The sequence below is a fragment of the Ctenocephalides felis genome, unplaced genomic scaffold, assembly GCF_003426905.1.
Source record: "Ctenocephalides felis isolate EL2017-DRISC unplaced genomic scaffold, ASM342690v1 CF-g0.4_SCAFFOLD_03571, whole genome shotgun sequence".
Lineage (NCBI taxonomy): Eukaryota > Metazoa > Arthropoda > Insecta > Siphonaptera > Pulicidae > Ctenocephalides > Ctenocephalides felis.
In genome coordinates this window covers 62,868,114-62,887,033 of record NW_020539725.1, presented here as the reverse complement: position 1 = coordinate 62,887,033, position 18,920 = coordinate 62,868,114, and the positions used below count along the sequence as shown (strand labels likewise).

Sequence of the window (18,920 nt, the reverse complement as noted above, 5' to 3'; positions counted from 1 at the left end):
TGGAACACCGACTGTTTGGTGCTTGTTACTCGTTACTCGGCCATTTTAATTTAACGTACTTCGCATAGAGGACGAAGTGTCTATGGGCGAGAGATGAGACGGTACGATTGTGACGTCACATAAGATAAATCCATAGATAAATGAAGAATATGGATGGTAAATAAACATTAGTGTCTACATCTACATCTAATGATAAATGAACTAGTGGTGTATGGCATCGTGCTTTAAGGCAAATTGCTGGAACTTCCCGTACCGTAATGAAATATTTGAGAAATTTTAAACGTTTTCAAATATATTATTACAAATACTATAACTTTCATTATTTTTGCTATCTTGTTATATCTGAGCAAATCAAATGTAAATCATAAATCAATTTATCTCCAGAACATTAACAATCGTCACTTTATCTCGAATTCAATTTCAAAAAAAAAAATAGTTGCCTAATTTACACAAAATTGAAAAAGTGCTCCCGTATAGTCACAGTCTAAACGCATTTGCAAATAATTCTGTGCGACATTTTTACTTATAGTGTGCTTAGTTTGGTGGCATTTTCACATTTTTCAATAGTTTTCACAAAATTGGAAAAGTGCTCCACAACATAAACAATCTAAACGCACTCGGGTAAAGATTTGTACCAGAGTGGCGCTTAGACTGTGCTTAACCTGGGTAATTTTTTGAATTTTTTGAGTTTTTAATTTAAAATTACAAAAATATTTTATGGAAAATAAAAAAAAGATGTAATAATTTTATATCCTCAAAAGCAATTGTTTTGTCAATACAAGCAGAAAGTTTGTTAGATCATTCAAATCGGACTCTTAGTTCACTAAAAAACTGCAATTTTTTGCACATTTAGCAATGTATCTTCAAAATGGCGGGACCTGCCTTTGCCAAAAACTAATCACCTCTTCTCCCAATCATTACAAATTGAATGTTTTTTAGATCATTCAAATCGGATACTCCGTTCTCTTGAAAACTGAGTTATCGTTTTTGGCACTTTTTACCCCTTATCTTCGGAACGGCTAGACCTGCCTTTGCCAAAAACTAATCAACACGTCTCCATATCAATACGAATCGAATGTTTTTTTAAATATTCAAATCGGTTGATCCGTGTTCCCGAAATTGTCGACGAAAATTTGTATCCGCACACACATACATCTATTTTTTCTAAGGTATGTCTAAATGTTCAGAAATCTTTGAAACATAAAAAAACATAAAAATTTTCATTTTCGATTTTTTTACGATTACTATAACTTGCTCTACGGCGAGAAAATGAGTTGATTATATAACATAATATTAGAGTTTTTTTATAAAGGTTATTAAGAAAAAACAGATTTAATAACGACTACTGTTATCAAAAACGATTTTTTCAATTAAAAGTGTGTAAAGAAGTTAATCAAATCAATCAAAAGAGATAATAAAAACAAGTTTACACACTTTTGATTGAAAAAAATCGTTTTTAATGATAAAGTGCAGTGTATATTCAATTATAGATAGTTAACTATTTTATCAAAAAAGTGTGTTTTTATCATCTTCTTTTCAGACAAAATTGAATTGAAATATAAAGAACAAAATTGTGGCTAAATCGCTAAACATTTTTCATTTATTATTTAACATTTGTAGCATAGAGTATAATTTTCAGAAAGATATGACAACAAATGGCGCGTCTTTTCAAATTCATTATGGCTATCTATGTCTCAACTGTCAACATTCCAGCGCCAACCATGCGGTGACAGCACACAACATTTTTTATAGGTTGTGTTTTCACAAATTCGACTTATTTAACAAAATAAATATATTTAAAAGATATTTTGACAAATATTTTCACAATGACGACAAAATACTATTAAATACACAATCACAGCACACATATTTACATGATAAAATCGTAATATATGGTACTTTATTTATATTTTAATTTTAATACACTTTGATAGAATTTGTAAAAAAATGCTGTGCAAAAGACTAATTCGTAAGTTATAAATAAAACATTAAATAAATGTATGAATATACATTACCCATAACATTACACATATTTCTTTGTAGCTTTAAAGTTCAATGCTTTGAGAGCATGTTCCAAATTGTCAACACAAGTAGAGGCTCAAGAAAGTGTAAAAGTTGATGATGGTAATAATAAATAATGAAACGTTTATGCCTAATAAAAGATGACTGCTAACAATATTTTCAGTTCCAACAAATACCCCTGCCATCGACGTGTTATCCCACCCCGACTACTTCAAAGTCCACAACCTCTTCACCGTAAAAGACTTGTTCAACGCGCGAGTCCACTACGGGCACAAAGAAGGCTCCCTAAACGACCACATGCGCCCCTACATCTACGGCTCCCGTCTCGGCCACCTAATTTTCGACTTAGACCAAACAGCCGAACACTTAAGAGCAGCCCTAAACTTCACCGCCCACATAGCCTACAGGGGAGGAATCATCGTGTTCTTTAACAGAAATCCACAGAACGCTCATTTGGTCGAAAAAACAGCCAAGGAATGCGGAGAGTACTCCCACACCAGATGGTGGCAAGGCGGAGTGTTTACAAATGCAGAAGCACAATTCGGATCCACGACCAGATTGCCTGATTTGTGTATTTTCTTGAACACTTTAAATAATGTTTTATTACAACATACGGCCGTGAGGGATTCGGCTAAGATGTGTATTCCGACTGTGGGTATTGTGGATACGAATTGTAATCCGACGATGATCACTTATCCTGTTCCTGGTAATGATGATACTCCTGTCACGGTTGAGTTTTATTGTAAACTGTTCAAGGCTGCTATTTTGCGGGGGAAGGAGGCCAGAGAGAAGATGCTGAAAGAAGCTGAACGAAGCGATAATAATAATAAAAATGTATAGATGTATTTATGTTATATAATAGGCAGTTAATAAATGTTAATAATTAAAAGAACAAACCTGGTTTAGTTTTATTAAACCAACAGCATAGAGAATCAAGAAAAAATTAACTAGTGGGGCGGGTGGCATCGTGCCTTAAGGCAAATTGCTGGAACTTCCCGTACCGTAACGAAACGTTCGAGGAATACTGAATGTTTTCAAACAGATTATTATAAATATTGTAATATTGTGTAATATTTATAAGAATTATATAAACTGAATTGCAGAGTTGAAATTATTTGTTTAAAGTATATTAGAACTATAGTCAGAATTAAAAATAAAATGTGAATTATTTTCGATATACAAAAAATTTAAAAAAAAAAAAAAATGAAACAAATTTTTTTTTCCAAAATCAATTTTTTTGTTAAGACAAGCAGAAAGTTCTTTGAATCATTCAAATCGGACGCTTAGTTCTCTCAAAAACTGCCAGTTTTTGTACATTTAGCTCCGTATCTTAGAAATGGCTGGGCCTACCTTTGCCAAAAACTAATAAACACTTCTCCCAATCATTACTAATTGAATGTTTTTTAGATCATTCAAATCGGATACTCCGTTCTCTCAAAAAGTCTATAATTTCTATTTTTTGCACATTTAGCTCTGTATGTTCGAAATGGCTGGACCTGCCTTTGCCAAAAACTAATCAGCACATCTCCCTATCAATAAAAATCGAATGTTTTTTGAACCATTCAAATCGGTTGATCCGTGCGCCCGAAAACGCGGACATACAAAACACACATCCATTTTTTCTGAGGTATGCCAAAATGTTCAGAAACCTTCAAAACGTAGAGAAATGTAAAAATTTTCAATTCCGATTTTCGGCCCATTACAATAACTTACCCTACGGTAAGTTAAAAATTCTGGCAAAAATAACAATTAACTAGTGGTGTATGGCATCGTGCCTTAAGGCAAATTGCTGGAACTTCCCGTACCAGAATTAAATATTCAAGGGAAAAAAATAATTAATCAATAAATATTGATCAATGATTAATAACATTTGTTTTAAACATTTTCAAATAGATAATTATAATCACTATATATTTTACCGTTCATATAATATACAGTGACGATAATATCAATGCACTTTCAAACACTTGAATGTATAAATTATACATTAACACGAGTTGCTAAATGAATCCATCTGAGGATATATTTCTTGCGATTAGAATAACCCATTTGAAATATATACATTTTGAAATTGAATTGTAAAATTAAATTTCATATAGGAAGTATAAAACTTTGTATATTTTTGAAAATTTTAAAGTATTTTTTATTGTAAATTTTTTATTTTATCAATACAAGTAAAATGTTTTTTGAATCATTCAAATCGGGCGCTCCGTTCTCTCGAAAACTGAAATTCCATTTTTGGCAATTTTTGCCCCTCATTTTTGACCACCAATTTTATCTTTTTTTTTACATTTTCTTCTGTATCTCTAAAACCGCTACACCTGCCTTTCCAAAAATTTAACCAATTCTTCATTTTGTCAATGCAAGTAAAATGATTTTTGAGTCATTCAAATCGGGTACTCCGTTCTCTCAAAAACTGAATTACCGTTTTTGGCACTTTTGGGGACATATCTCCGAAACGACTGGACCTGCCTCTGCCAAAAACTAATCAGTACATCTTCCTATTGGAATCAAATGTTTTTTTGAATCATTCAAACCGGCAGATCCCTTCTTCCGAAATCGTCGACGAAAATTTGTATCCGCACACACACACATGCATTTTCTTTAAGATATACCAAAATGTTTAGAAACCTTTCAAACGTAAAAATATATAAAAATTTTCATGTTCAATTTTTTTTAGAAACTAGCTGTAAGTGGAATTCTGTCTTAAGGCAATTAGGGCATCGTGCCTTAAGGCTAATTGCTGAAACTTCCCGTACCAAAAATTATTATTTTTTTTAAAACGATTAACATTTTTGAAAAAAAATTACTTTGAAAAAATAAGATTTTTGAGAAACTATAAATTGGACAAAAAATTAGTTTTTTTGGAAAAAAAAAATTTAAAAAAATTTTTTTTTTAAAAAAATTTTTTTTTTTTGAAAAAATTTTTTTTCTCTTTATTTTGACATATTGTGGAAGATCTGAACTTTTTTTTTCAAAGCAATCGTACTGCTTTAACTACATAGGGACAAAATATAAAGCGCGTAAGCGCCGCGTCGCTGTCTAACGCATAAGCATTGGTACGGAACCGATAGGAATGTTAACAAAATGTATACTTATTGTTAAAATCTCTATAAAATGTCTGATAATTTGATGTGCATATGTCTAATGATCATTTTTGACCGCCAAATGGCTCATTTTTTTACTTTTTCCTCTATATCTCCGAAACCGCTGGACCTACCTTCATGAAAGTTGTATCGATTCTTCATCTTGTCAATACAAATAAAATGTTTTTTGAATTATTAAAATCGAACGCTCCGTTCTCTTAAAAACTGAGTTACCGTTTTCGGAACTTTTTGCCCCGTATCTTCGGAACGGCTTGACCTGCCTTTGCCAAAAACTAATCAGCACGTCTCCTTATCAATACGGATCGAATGTTTTTTGAATTATTCAAATCGGTTGATCCGTGTTCCCGAAATCGTCGACGAAAATTTGTATCCGCACATACATACACACACATACATACATACACACACACACACACATACACACATACACACACACACACACACACACATACATCCATTTTTTCTAAGGTATGCCAAAATGTTCAGAAACCTCTGAAACGTAAAGATATATAAAAATTTTGATTTTCGATTTTTTTGCGATTACTATAACTTGCCCTACGGGAAGTTAAAAATGGATGTATGTATGTATGTATTGTATGTATGTGTGTATGTATGTATGTATGTGTGTGTGTGTGTGTGTATGTGCGGCTACAAATTTTCGTCGACGATTTCGGGAACACGGATGAAGCGATTTGAATAATTTAAATAACATTCGATTCCTATTGATAAGGAGACGTGCTAATTAGCTTTTTGCAAAGGCAGGTCAAGCCGTTTCGAAAATTCAAGGCAAAAAGTGCCAAAATTAATAATTCCGCTTTTAAGAGAACGGAGCGTCCGATTTGCATGATTCAAAAAACATTTTATTTGTATTGACGAAATGAAGAACTGATTAAATTTTTGGATGGCAAGTCTAGCGGTTTCGGAAATCTAATAGAAAAAAAAAGAAAAATAATGCTATTTGGCGGTCAAAAATGATCATTAGACATATGCACATCAAATTATCAGATATTTTATAGAGATTTTAACACTAAGTATAAATTTGTTTTTACATTCCTATGGGTTCCGTACCAATTTTTATCCGTTAGACGGCGGCGCGACGCTTATGCGCTTCGATATTTTGTCTCTATATTGTTAAAGCAGTACGATTGCTTTGAAAAAAAGTTCAGAATTTCCAAAATATTTCAAAATACATTTTTCTTCTAAAAGTCTTGTTTTTTTCAAAAAGAAAGAAGTAAATTTTTGTCAAAAAATTATAATTTTCCAAAAATCGACTTTTTTCATGGTTCTAAAAAAAAATGAATCTGTTTAAAAATCATTAATTTTTGGTACAAAAAGTTCCAGCAATTTGCCTTAAGCTACGATGCCATACACCACTTGTGTATATATAAAATTAGTACATGAACGTTTAAAGTACGCGTACTATATTAAAAGACACTGTGTTTTAAGATTTGAAGCATCATTTATTACCATCTGTGATACGCTAAAAACACTCGTACAGAGTAAAGCGTATTTGTTCCATGCTTACGCCCCATGAATCAAATATTCTGGCAAAAATATCAAGAAATTATAATTTATATTAATTATAAATTATATTATACCTTGGTCAACTCTCATTTATTCAATATTGCATATAAAATACACAACAAGAAGTACATCATACATAAAATTAGAAAATTAAAATCATAACTATTCGTTTTGTTTTGTTTTGTTTTGTGATTGTGCATCATTCATCTCTTAGAAAAAATATTTGTGACTGACTTACCATTTCTTAATAAATAAAATCTGATTCGTCCCGATAATAGTAAATTAACACCGTAAAAACATTACATATATACATATCATCATCATCATCATCATCATCATCATTGTGTTAGATCATCAGTCGCCGGTTGGTTCTCATCTTTGTGGCCGACGACGACGGTGATGATGATAATTGATTGGAATCTTTATATAATAATTTTATGTTATTTAGTTGCTATCGTCCTTTTGCCTTTAACTATTGTGGGGCGATTTTTTAAGGTACCTTTTCTGCGTCTTGTCGTCTGGAAATAGAAAGAGGAAAAAAATAATTAAAACTCTGAATTAGAAATACACATAAGGCACACGTCGTTAGATTTTCTAAAATTGATAATCAGGTTAATTGAAGTAAAACTTATTTAGGTGCGACTAGGGTGTAAATCCGTACAAGATAAGGATCGAGTGCCAATGATTCGTCATTCGCTCTCGATGATATCATTTCTATACGGGTCGATTGTGATTAGTCGTCGCGTATGTGAATCGAGATCTGTCGTTGTATGCGTACCGATATCGACAAGAAAATCAGCATAGATAAATAAACATTTTAAACTTACATCGTAGTACAAATCTTGATTCAATGCAAAATGCCTCAATCAGAAGAATATTTTACCCTGTTTCTTGAAAATAATAAAACAAATTAAACATTTGTGCCGTGTACTAAACGTAAGTTTATTAGATTAGAAATTTATTTCTATATTATTCCTAGATTTCTATAAATCTTTGAAGTTATTCAAATGGAAATTATTTTTATAAGCGAAACAGATACTACAGTTGTTCAAAGAATGAGACTGTATCGCCAGCGAAAAAGTAAAAAAAAAATACAAGCAGTCAATGAATGTATGTTAATTTTAATTACATGAAGTTCTTCAAATGCACAATTGATAACATGAAGCCTGAAAATGTTCTAAATTGTCTGAAAATGTTGTAAAATGCTTGACAATATTATAGATTATCTAAAAATGTTGTAAGCTGCCTAAATACATTGTAAACTATATGAAAATGCAGTAGATTGTCTGAAAATATTGCAGACCGTCTTAAAATGTCGCCCTGAAGCCTGATAATATTTTAAACTGTCTGAAAATATTTCTAATCGTTCTGTAACATTTCTAAACAACTTACAACATTAGAATGTCTAAAAATGCTGCAAATATTTTTAAAAATGTTCTGAACGACCTAAAAAGGTTGAAAACTGTTTCAAAATGTTGTACATAGTCTGAAAATGTTATAGACTGTCTCAAAATGTCGGCCTAAAACCTGAAAAATGTTCTAAACTGTCTGAATGAAAATGTTCTGAATTGTCTGAAAATGTCGTAAACTTCCTGAAAATATTACAGATTGCTTGAAAATGTTGTAAATTGTCTGAAAATATTGCAGACTTTCATAAGCTGTCTGAAAATATTGCAAATTGTTTGAAAATGTTGTAAATTGTCTAAAAATGTTGCAAATTGTCTTAAGATGTCGTCCTGAAACCTGAAAATGTTTTAAACTGCCTGAAAATATTGCAGAATGTCTGTAAATGTTATAAAATGTTTAAACATGTTTTGAACAGCCTAAAAATGTTGTAAGTTGTCTGAAAGTGTTGTAAACTGCTTAAAAAAATTGCAAATTGTCGAAAATGTTGAAAATTACCTCAATACATTATAAACTGTCTGAAAATGTTGCAAAATGTCTAAAAATGTTAATCCAAGTATAAAAATGTTAATCCAAGTCTAAAAATGTAGTAGATTGTCTCAAAATGACAATGATGAACCCTGAAAATGCTCTAGAATGTCTAAAAATCGTTCTAATTTATCGAAAAATGTTGTACACTACCTGAAAATGTTGTTAACTGTCTGAAAATACTGTAAACTGTCTGAAAATACTGTAAACTGTCTAAAAATGCTGTAAACTGTCTTAAAACATCGTTCTGAATCATGAAAATGTTGCAAATTGTCTAAAAATATCGTAAACTGTCTGACAATGTTGTAAACTGTCAAAAAATGTTGTAAATTTGAAAAAACCTAAAAATTATATATAGCCTGAAAATATTGCAAACTAGCTGAAAGTATCGTAAGCTACCTGAAAATGTTGCAAATTGTCTGAAAATGTTATAAATTGTTTAAAAGTGTTCTGAAAAGCCTAAAAATGTTACAAATTGTCTGAAAACGATGTAGGCTTAGGAAGCCTAAAAAATGTTCTAAACTGTCTGAAAATGTTGCAAACCATCTGAAAATATTGTAGATTGTCTGAAAATGTTGCAAAATGTCGTCCTGAAGTCTGAAAATATTGTGAACTGTCTGAAAATTGTCTGAGAATGTTATAAATTGTTTAAAAATGTTCTAAACGGCCCGAAAATGTTTAAATTGTCTGAAATTGTTGCAAACTGTCTTAAAATGTCGCCCTAAAGCCTAAAAATGTTTTCCTACCTGAAGATATCGCATTGTCTGAAAATGTTGCAAACAATTTAAAAATGTCGGCCTGAAGCCTGAAAAATGTTCTAAGCTGTCTGAAAATATTGTTAATTGTTTAAAAATGTTATAAACTGTCTGAAAATGTTATAATTTGTCTGAAAATGTTACAAGCTGTCTGAAAATATTGTAAACTGTCTTAAAATGATGCAAATTGCCTAAAAATGTTTTAAATTGTCTGAAAATGTTTCAAACTGTCTGAAAACGTTACAAACTGTCTGAAAATGTAGTTAGCTCGCATAAAAATGTTTTATATTGTCTAAAAATGTTGCAAACTGTTTGGAAATGTTGCAAACCAACTATAAATATTGTAAACTGTCTGAAAATAGTGCAAATTGCCTTAAAATGTCGTCATAAAGTCTGAAAAGGTTCTAAATTGTCCGAAAGTGTTGTAAACTGCTTGAAAATGTTGCAAATTGTCTAAAAATATCGTAAGTAGTCTAAAAATATTCAACTAAAAATAATTTAGATAATTTAGAAATAATTTATATATATATATATAATATATATATATATATATATATATATTATATATATATATATATATATAGTTTGACAAAAAATCAAGTGAGGAAAAAGAAAGAGGGGTCGAGTAAAATATCACGTGTATTTATTTTTTACCTATATTTTCAAAAATCAAAAAAAAAATGTTTCTATCGTAAATTCGAAAAACTCGTTCGGAACATTTTGTGTAACTAAAAATGCACGTGATGTTTGTTGGGGGTGAGGGAGGGTAATTCTAAATATCACAAGATATCCTCGGGAGGGAGGGGAGGATCCAAATATTCCCAAAAAAATGGATCACGTAATTTGTGGACGCCCCCCCCCCTTAAGAACTTTCACTTCTTCCATGCATTATATCAAAATAATTTCTTTTCAAAAAGTTTTGCTTGCCTACATATGATCTTTACATCTCAATTCACTTTGCGTCGCATGTTTCTTAGTTTCAAAAATTCTACCAAAAATCTTTTCCCTTACCTTTTTCGAAACCAGCTGTTTCGTCTTGACGACTCTATTAGCCTGTTCGATCCTCGGCCTGTTGAACTCATCGGGCTTCTTGACTCTGTACACCCTGACCAGCCAGTGTTCAGTCGTGTAGGCCTCCTCCAGATACTTGAGTTCGAAATCTTTATTTCCGATGACTACGTTCCGTGTCCTGTCGAAGCCCGACGGACCCCTGTAGTCCAGTCTGAAGTCTCCGAAACGATAGTAACTCAGTTTGTACATTAGGGAATTCAGAAGGGCGGGCGCTCCGCCGGCGTCCACACGGAATTCGCCGCGGTCGGTGAAGTAGTCACTTTCCTAAAAGGATAATAGACACAGTAAAAAAAATGCAAACAGCAATTTACTAAAAAATAATATAATTTCCACTTGATGTCTTATATTAAGCACTTTTAACGTATTTGTAGTGTACGAGCTTAAAGAAGTTTTACTTCAAAATTTTTAATAGTGTTTTATTTTGGCTTGTTGGGTATCGTTTGAAAGATCCTTTTTAGTAGAACCCAAATACTTCAATTAATTATATGGTTTGTCAACAAAATATGTACTTTGAATGAATTTGTAGTATACGAGCTCAAAGAAGTTTTACTTCAAAAATTTAAATTGTGTTTTTTTCGGCTTGTTGGGTTTCATTTGAAAGGTCCTTTTTAGTATAATCCAAATATTTACATTAACTATATCGTTTGTCAAAATGAATGCACTTTAAATGAATTTGTAGCATACGAACTTAAAGAAGTTTTACTTAAAAAATTTTATATCAAATTTGTTATGGCATGTGAGGTATCATTTGAAAGGTCCTTTTGAATAGAATCCAAATACTTATATTAACTATATGGTTTGTCAACAAAATTAGCACTTTAAATGAAATTGTAGTAAAGGAGCTTAAAGAAGTTTTACTTCAATTTTTTTAGTTTGTGTTTGTTATAGCATGTGGGGTATCATTTGAAAGGTTCTTTTTAGTAGAATCCGAATACTGAAATTAACTATGTGGTTTATCCACTTTTAATGAATTTGTAGTAAACCAGCTTGAAGAAGTTTTACTTCGATAAAATATAGATTGTATCTTTTATTGCTGTAGGGTATCATTTGAAAGGTAAATTTTAGTAGAATCCGAATACTGAATTTAACTATGTGGTTTATACACTTTTAATGAATTTGTAGTATACGAGCTTAAAGAAGTTTTACTTCAAAAATTTCAAATAGTGTTTTTTGGCATGTTGGGTATCGTTTAAAAGGTCTCGACGAGTAGAAAACGATTTTATCAAATAAATGATTGATATTGCAATAAAAACGTAAACACAAATATTTATTATTGCAAAAAATATTGGAAGGTTAAAATTTATAGATTTTTCAAAAATATATAAGATGTACCTTTGGTAGCAAATACTATCATTAACTATGTGCTCTGTACAGAAAATATACACATTTTTCAAATTTGTAGCAAATGAGCCTAAAGAAGTTTTACCTCAAAAATTTTAGTTGGCATGTTTTATAGCATGTGGGGTATCATTTGAAAGGTTTTTTTTAGCAGAAATAAAACCTGAAATTTTCAAATTTCTGAACACAAAATAGTTAAATTAGATCAGTCTATTATTTTGTAATTGGTCCAGCAGTTTTTGAGAAAACGTCGACGTCCTAATAGTTTTCTTAGAAAGTCTAAATATGTTCTTAGAGTCTGAAAATGTTCTTTGAAAGTCACAAAATGTTCTTATAAAATCTAAAAATGTTCTTAGATAGTCTCAAAATGTTCTTATAAAATCTAAAAATGTTCTTAGAGCCTCAAAATGTTTTTAGAAAACCTGAAAATGTTCTTAAAGTTTCGAAATGTTCTTAAAAAGTCTCAAAATGTTCCTAGAAAGTCTCAAAATGTTCCTAGAAAGTCTCAAAATGTTCCTAGAAAATCTGAAAATGTTTCTAGAAAATCTGAAAATGTTCTTAGAGTCTCGAAATGTTCTTAGAGTCCCGAAATGTTCTTAGATAGTGTCAAAATGTTCCTAGAAAGTTTCCAAATGTTCCTTAGAAGTCTCAAAATGTTCTTGTAAAATCTAAAAATGTTCTTGGAGTCTTGAAATGTTCTTAGAAAGTCTCAAAATGTTCCTAGAAACTCTCAAAATGTTCTTATAAAATCTAAAAATATTCTTATAAAATCTAGAAATGTTCTTAGAGTCTCGAAATGTTCTTAGAAAGTCTCAAAATGTTCTTATAAAATCTAAAAATGTTCTTAGAGTCTCAAAATGTAACTAGAAAATCTGAAAATGTTTCTAGAAAACCTAAAAATGTTCTTAGAGTCTCAAAATGTTCTTAGAAAGTCTCTAAATGTTTTAGAAAGTCTCAAAATGTCTTTAGAAAGTCTCAAAATGTTCTTAGAAAGTCCCAAAATGTTCATAGAAAAGTCTCAAAATATTAAATGATCTTAGAAAGTCTAAAAACGTTCTTAAAAAGTCGCAAAATGTTTTCGGCAAGACAAAAATGTTTTGGATAGTCTCAAAATGTTCTTATAAAATCTGAAAATGTTCTTAGAAAGTCTCAAAATGTTCTTATAAAATCTGAAAATGTTCTTAGAGTCTCAAAATGTTCTTAGAAAGTCTCAAAATGTTCTTAGAGTCTCAAAATGTTCTTAAAGTCTCAAAATGTTCTTAAAGTCTCAAAATGTTCTTAGAGTTTTGAAATGTTCTTAGAAAGTCTCGAAATGTTATTATAAATTCTGAAATGTTCTTAGAAAGTCTCAAAATGTTCTCAGATAGTCTCAAAATGTTTCTAGAAATTCTCAAAATGTTCTTATAATATCTAAAAATGTTCTTAGAAAATCAGAAATGTTTTTAGAAAATCTGAAGATATTCTTAGAGTCTCAAAATGTTCTTAGAAAATCTAAAATGTTCTCAGAGTCTCAAAATGTTCTTATAAAATCTGAGAATGTTCTTATAAAATCTAAAAACGTTCTTATAAAATCTAAAAATGTTTTTAGAGTTCAAACTATTCTTAGAAAGTACCAAAATTTTCTTATACAATCTAAAAATATGCTTATAAAATCTAAAAATGTTCTTAGAGTCTCAAAATGTTCTTAAAAAATCTAAAAATATTCTTAGAGTCTCGAAATGTTCTTAGAAAATCTAAAATGTTCTTAGAAAATCTGAAAATGTTCTTATGAAAATCTAAAAATGTTCTTAGAGCCTCAAAATGTTTTTAGAAAATCAGAAAATGTTCTTAGAAAGTCTCAAAATGTTTTTAGAGTCCCAAAATGTTCTCAAGATCTCAAAATGTTCTTAAAGTTAAAAATCACATATACATTCTCCAAATCAGTAATTACTTGAAACATCAAGGAGAAAACATAAAATTACCAAATCTCAAGTTTTTGCAAAAACAAACTTCTGCTTTGGCAGTTAAAAAATTAAAAACAAAAATAAAATCATTCATTATCAATTATCACCTTTATATCCTTAGGATGCTCCCCCTCTGCAATCCTGACCATCCACAAAAACTTATTAATATCATCCCCCGAATAACCGATGACTCCTCCAAAAATAACCAGAACATAATCGACATCCAAACTGGTCATGATTTCATAAGCGTCTTCCTCCTTGCTGGACATTGCTTTACCCACCAGGGCTATATGACTATTATTCCATGTATTATTATCCACCAGGGTCGTCCGATTGGCCATTCCTGCTATCTGGTAACCGTAATCCCACCAGGACATGACACGAGCATCGTCTGCCGTGTTTTGGGACAACCAGTAGTAGGCTTCGCGGAAATCGTCCAGGATCTGTCTGGTACTGGATAAAAGATAGAAAGATAATGTAAGTTTTGGTTTTTTAATTTCAATAAGTATTACAACTGTTAAATTATTAACATCAAGTAATATTGACAGATAATAACATAAATAAGAGTGCAAAGGATAGAATTTGCATGAAAATAATATCCGTAATATGATTTGATATAAAATATAAGCAAATAATAGTTTTTGCAAATTAACTCATCCTGTAATAATCGTGTTTGAAGAACTTCATGTAATTTATATTAACATACATTCATTTACTGTTTGTATTTTTTTACTTTTTTGCTGACTATATAATCTCATTCCTTGAACAGCTGTAATATCCGTCTTGCCTAACAAATTGAAGCCATACTTTTATATTTGTTCTATTTATCAAGCCCTGCACATAGCTTGATCTATGAATCATTTGCTTTTTTATGTGAATGTTAATGCAATGATCATCATCAATATTACGAGGTAATATATTAACCATATTATTAATGTCAACAGGCACATTTATAATTTGGCCAAACATTCCAAATTGTCCATTTGCATGTCGCAATCGTCTAATTTGCATGAAACACAACCTAGGTGAAAGTAACCTTTCAGATACAGTATCTAGTTTAGGTAGATAATTTATTCAGTAGCCAGTAATGTTTTTTAAATAGTTCATCAATCTGCTGTTTTTTCTTGTTAATGTGAACTCTCCAGTTCAATTTTGTGTCTAGGAGTATTCCGAGATATTTTACGCTATCTTTTACTAGGATTTCCTGTCCATTTAACTTAATTGTAGGGCATATACCAGTTGTTCTGTAATAACATGCTCGTACGTGTTTTTAATAAAATATGAATTTATTCTTCAATGTTAATTAAAGTCCAAGATCTTCGCATGAACGCGGAAGCACGCCATCCCGCATTTGTCACGTCCAATACAATATATAATGATTCAAAATTATTTGTATAAACTAGTGATGTCTTAGACAAGAGTCTAGCCGAGTGATGTCTTAGGAAAGAGTCTGGTTAAGTGATTATGTCTTAAGAGTAGTCTTAGATATCATACAGTGTTTAATATTACAAGTGGATTTTTATATTGAAAACCAGAAGTCTATCTCTTCCAGCAAATACCTTACTGAAAGAACCCACTATTCTGAAGAGAGCTATTATCAAACCAGTAAATCAAACATTACTCCTACTGTTCGACCCAAGGCACCAGGAAAGGGTTGGACGGACATTATTACAATATCTTATAAAGAATCTACTACAGTAACCACTAACCAGGACGTTGGATCTACCAACAATCGGACCTCCCAACCCATACCTAAACCCTACAACCAAACCCATTATATCATTTCACAGTACGCAGCGTGAAAGTGATATGCGTAGATTTTGAGCCGTTTGTCATAACTCTCCATAAAGAATGCAAATTTTGCTTTGTTTTTTTGTGTCTTACAATTATTTGTCTACTTACCCGTCGCCGCTGTAGGAAGCCAGGACGATTGATGGACTCGAATAGGCGTTTCCTGTGACCCAGGTGCAATGTACGGCAAACATCATCAGTAACATCATCATTATAATTATCACAATACTGCGCATGTTTGCTCCCAAGCCGGAACCGTGTCCTGCGGCGCCTGCTTCGTGGGTTTGTTCGTGTCGTAACTTACGTAATTTACCGGCCTGGAGAAGAAAAATAAATTTTATCTAATAAATATACATATACATAATTTATATATTGAAGTAAAACTTGTTTAGGAGCGACTAGAGTGTAAATCCGTACAAATGCAACGAAAGTGCGTTACGCCAAGGTCGTCGTATCATGTGTCGTTGTATGCGTGACTTTGTAGGTGCGTACGTCACCGAAAGCGTGAAGCATATTGTTCATTTATTAGTGTTTCATGTCATTACATTTTAAGGTTAAATATTAGTACAAATCTTATATAAAAAATGATCACGTGATCGATTTTTTAGTGATTTTTGGACGATTTTTTAGTAAAATTTTTCGAGCAATTTTTTCGAATTCACGAAAAAATCGTCATTTTTTTAATTTTTTTTGAAAATTTAGTGGATTAATGGACGCCCCCTAAGAGTAATGTCTTAACAAAGTAAAACTTCTAATGCGACTTCCAATAAGATTGAATTTGATTTTATTGCCTGAGAATATTCCAAAATCTAAACAGTCTAAAGAAATATTTAGGTAATCTTGAAAATGTTCTAGATATTCCCAAAATATTCTACATATTCTAAAATTAGAATATGTTTAGTACTGAAATGTGTTAGATATTCCCAAAGTGTTCTTAGATAGTCTCAAAATGTTCTTAGAAAATCTGAAAATGTTCTTAGAGTCTCAAAATATTGTAAATAGTGTAAAAAAATTCGATAGTCCTGAAAATGTTCTGAACAGTTCTGAAAATGTTCTGAACAATCCTGAAAATGTTCTGAACAGTCCTAAAATGTCCTAAATACTCCTGAAAAGTGTTAGATATTCTCAAAATGTTCTATATATTCCCAACGTGTTCTTAGATAGTCTCAAAATGTTCTAAGATCGTCTCAAAATGTTTTTAGAAAGTCTCAAAATGTTCTTAAAAAGCCTCAAAATGTTCCAAGAAAGTCTCAAAATGTTCTAAGAAAATCTCAAAATGTTCTTAAAAAGTCTCAAAATGTTCTTAGAAAATTTGAAATTGTTCCAAGAAAGTTACAAAATGTTCTAAGAAAGCATCAAAAAATATTTTCGAGTCTAAAAAAGTTCTGGCGGTCTAAAAAATGTTCTTAGCGGTCTAAAAATGTACTTGACGGTCTAAAAATGTTCTTGGCGGTCTAAAAATGTACTTGACGGTCTAAAAATGTACTTGGCGGTCTAAAAATGTTCTTGGCGGTCTAAAAATGTTCTTGGCGGTCTAAAAATGTTCTTGGCGGTCTAAAAATGTTCTTGGCAGTACACACAAATTCTCAACAGTCTAATAAAAGTTCTGGGCAGTCTAAATAAAAGTTCTGGGCAGTCTGAAAATTTTGTTGGACGGTTCAAAAATGTTCTGGGCAGTTTGAAAAAGTTCTGCACTATCTAAAAATGGTCTGGATAATATGAAAAACGTTCTGTACGGCCTGAAAATGTTCTGGACGATCTGAAATAGTTCTGGACGGTCTAAAAATGTTCTGAACAACCAAAAAATATTCTAGAAAAATTAGAAAAGTTCTGGGCAGTCTGAGAAAGTCCTCTAAAAAGGTCTGGGTAGTATTTTACTTATAAACAATCAAGGAGCAATGTTATAATAACAGAATTCTAGATGCTGCAGTTATCGTACGATTCTTCCTTGCTGTGTTTATATGTAAAATACGCCTGATCGCACAGCAAATAGACATTTTCACGTTTCACTAACAAGAAACAAGCATAAGATAGCGTAGGCAGAATTGCCCGGTCATTCTCATTATCTCACCTTATCATATTTAGTAGAACTATTTCCATCATCGCCTTCGCTATCGTTAACATCGGTAGAAGACCCAGTCGATTCATCTTCCCTTAAGTACAAGTCCAACAGACAGGAGAATGCTATTCCCGACAGCACACAGACAACCGGAGTCAGAGTTAACATCAAACGAACCATGACACCAGCAAAATACACAGCACTCAAAGCATAAAGAACAACTGGAAAAAGAAAACAATAGTTAAAAATAATTTAATAAAATGCATTGTATATTTTACAACTTACCAAATACTCGTTCGTCATTAATATTCTTCACGCAGTACCACAGTCCAACAGGGAACGTATACACCAGGATGTGCAGATCGAAACAGAACGAAAACCAGGTCGTGGGCTGATGTTCCGAAACACTTGCAATAATCGGAATATGAATCTTAGCATATCCTGTATCCCACAAAGAATAAAATCTTCCACTCCAGGGCGCAACTACACCCAACAAAGTGAGCGCCACGACCCCCAAAAACACAACAACGGCCGCCGTGAAGCCTCCGACTAAAAACAGTTTTTGGAACTCGGCCTTGGAGAGCATCGTTTGCGTGTATTTTAAAGCAGCAACTGCAATCAGTAGCAGGAAGACTCCTGAGGCAGCCATGTGCTCACTGGTCCTGATCGGTTGGAAACCGACAAACGGAATTTGCATCGAAAACAGAAGTCCTAGTATATAAAATGTTGTGTAACTCGTAAACAATCTCGGAGAGTATCGTCCCATCAGCAGCAACGTAAACACGTGCAGAGGCACCAGGTTGATGATAAAAACGTAACCGCCCCATGCGCTGACCATGTAGAAGTACACGAGGGCTGCTGCAGTTGCCCAGAACACAGAGCCGGTTTTTACTGATTTTATCCATAGGAAGTAGGTGAATTGTAGAGCGAATATGGCAATTCCTTCGTTGTCGTAGGAACCGGCAACCGATCGACTTATGTAGCCTGGAACGATCGCTATGAAACAGGCTGCGAATAGACCAGCACCGGCTGACCAGAGCTCTTTCGTTAGGAAGTATGTTGATATTGCTGTCAGACCACTGAGGGAAGGGAAAAAGGTAAAAAATAATTGTAACTTGAAAAGATAATTAGTGGTGCATGGCATTGTGCCTTAAGGAAAATCGCTGGAACTTCCCGTACCGTAATTAAAATTTTTTAAAAGCTTTAAATTTTTTAAAACTTTTGAACTTTTTAACTTCCCTTAGGGTAAGTTATAGAAATGAGCCAAAAATTGAAAATAATTTTTTTTGCATATCTTCACGTTTCAAAGGTTTCTAAACATTTTGGCATACCTTAGAAAAAATTGATTGTTTATGTGTGTATGTATGTATATAGGTTA

The 18,920-nt window shown here is 32.0% G+C and overlaps 2 protein-coding genes across 2 annotated transcripts in view; one reads left to right on the top strand and one right to left on the bottom strand.

Annotated features, from left to right (window-relative positions):
• Positions 1 to 1,818: 1,818 nt before the first annotated feature.
• LOC113385062 (28S ribosomal protein S2, mitochondrial) lies at positions 1,819 to 2,918 on the top strand. The gene is made up of 3 exons (XM_026622866.1): positions 1,819 to 1,969; positions 2,044 to 2,124; positions 2,186 to 2,918. Exons 1-3 carry the CDS (start codon positions 1,948 to 1,950, stop codon positions 2,860 to 2,862), a joined length of 780 nt encoding a protein of 259 aa, XP_026478651.1. The 5' UTR covers positions 1,819 to 1,947; the 3' UTR covers positions 2,863 to 2,918.
• A 3,814-nt stretch (positions 2,919 to 6,732) lies between these two features.
• Positions 6,733 to 18,920, bottom strand: part of LOC113386960 (dolichyl-diphosphooligosaccharide--protein glycosyltransferase subunit STT3B) — a gene marked incomplete at its 5' end in the record, with an annotated part of 26,977 nt that continues 14,789 nt past the window's right edge. The window contains 1 exon segment of the mRNA XM_026624719.1: positions 6,733 to 7,171. Coding sequence (XP_026480504.1) covers positions 7,094 to 7,171 — 78 coding nt within the window.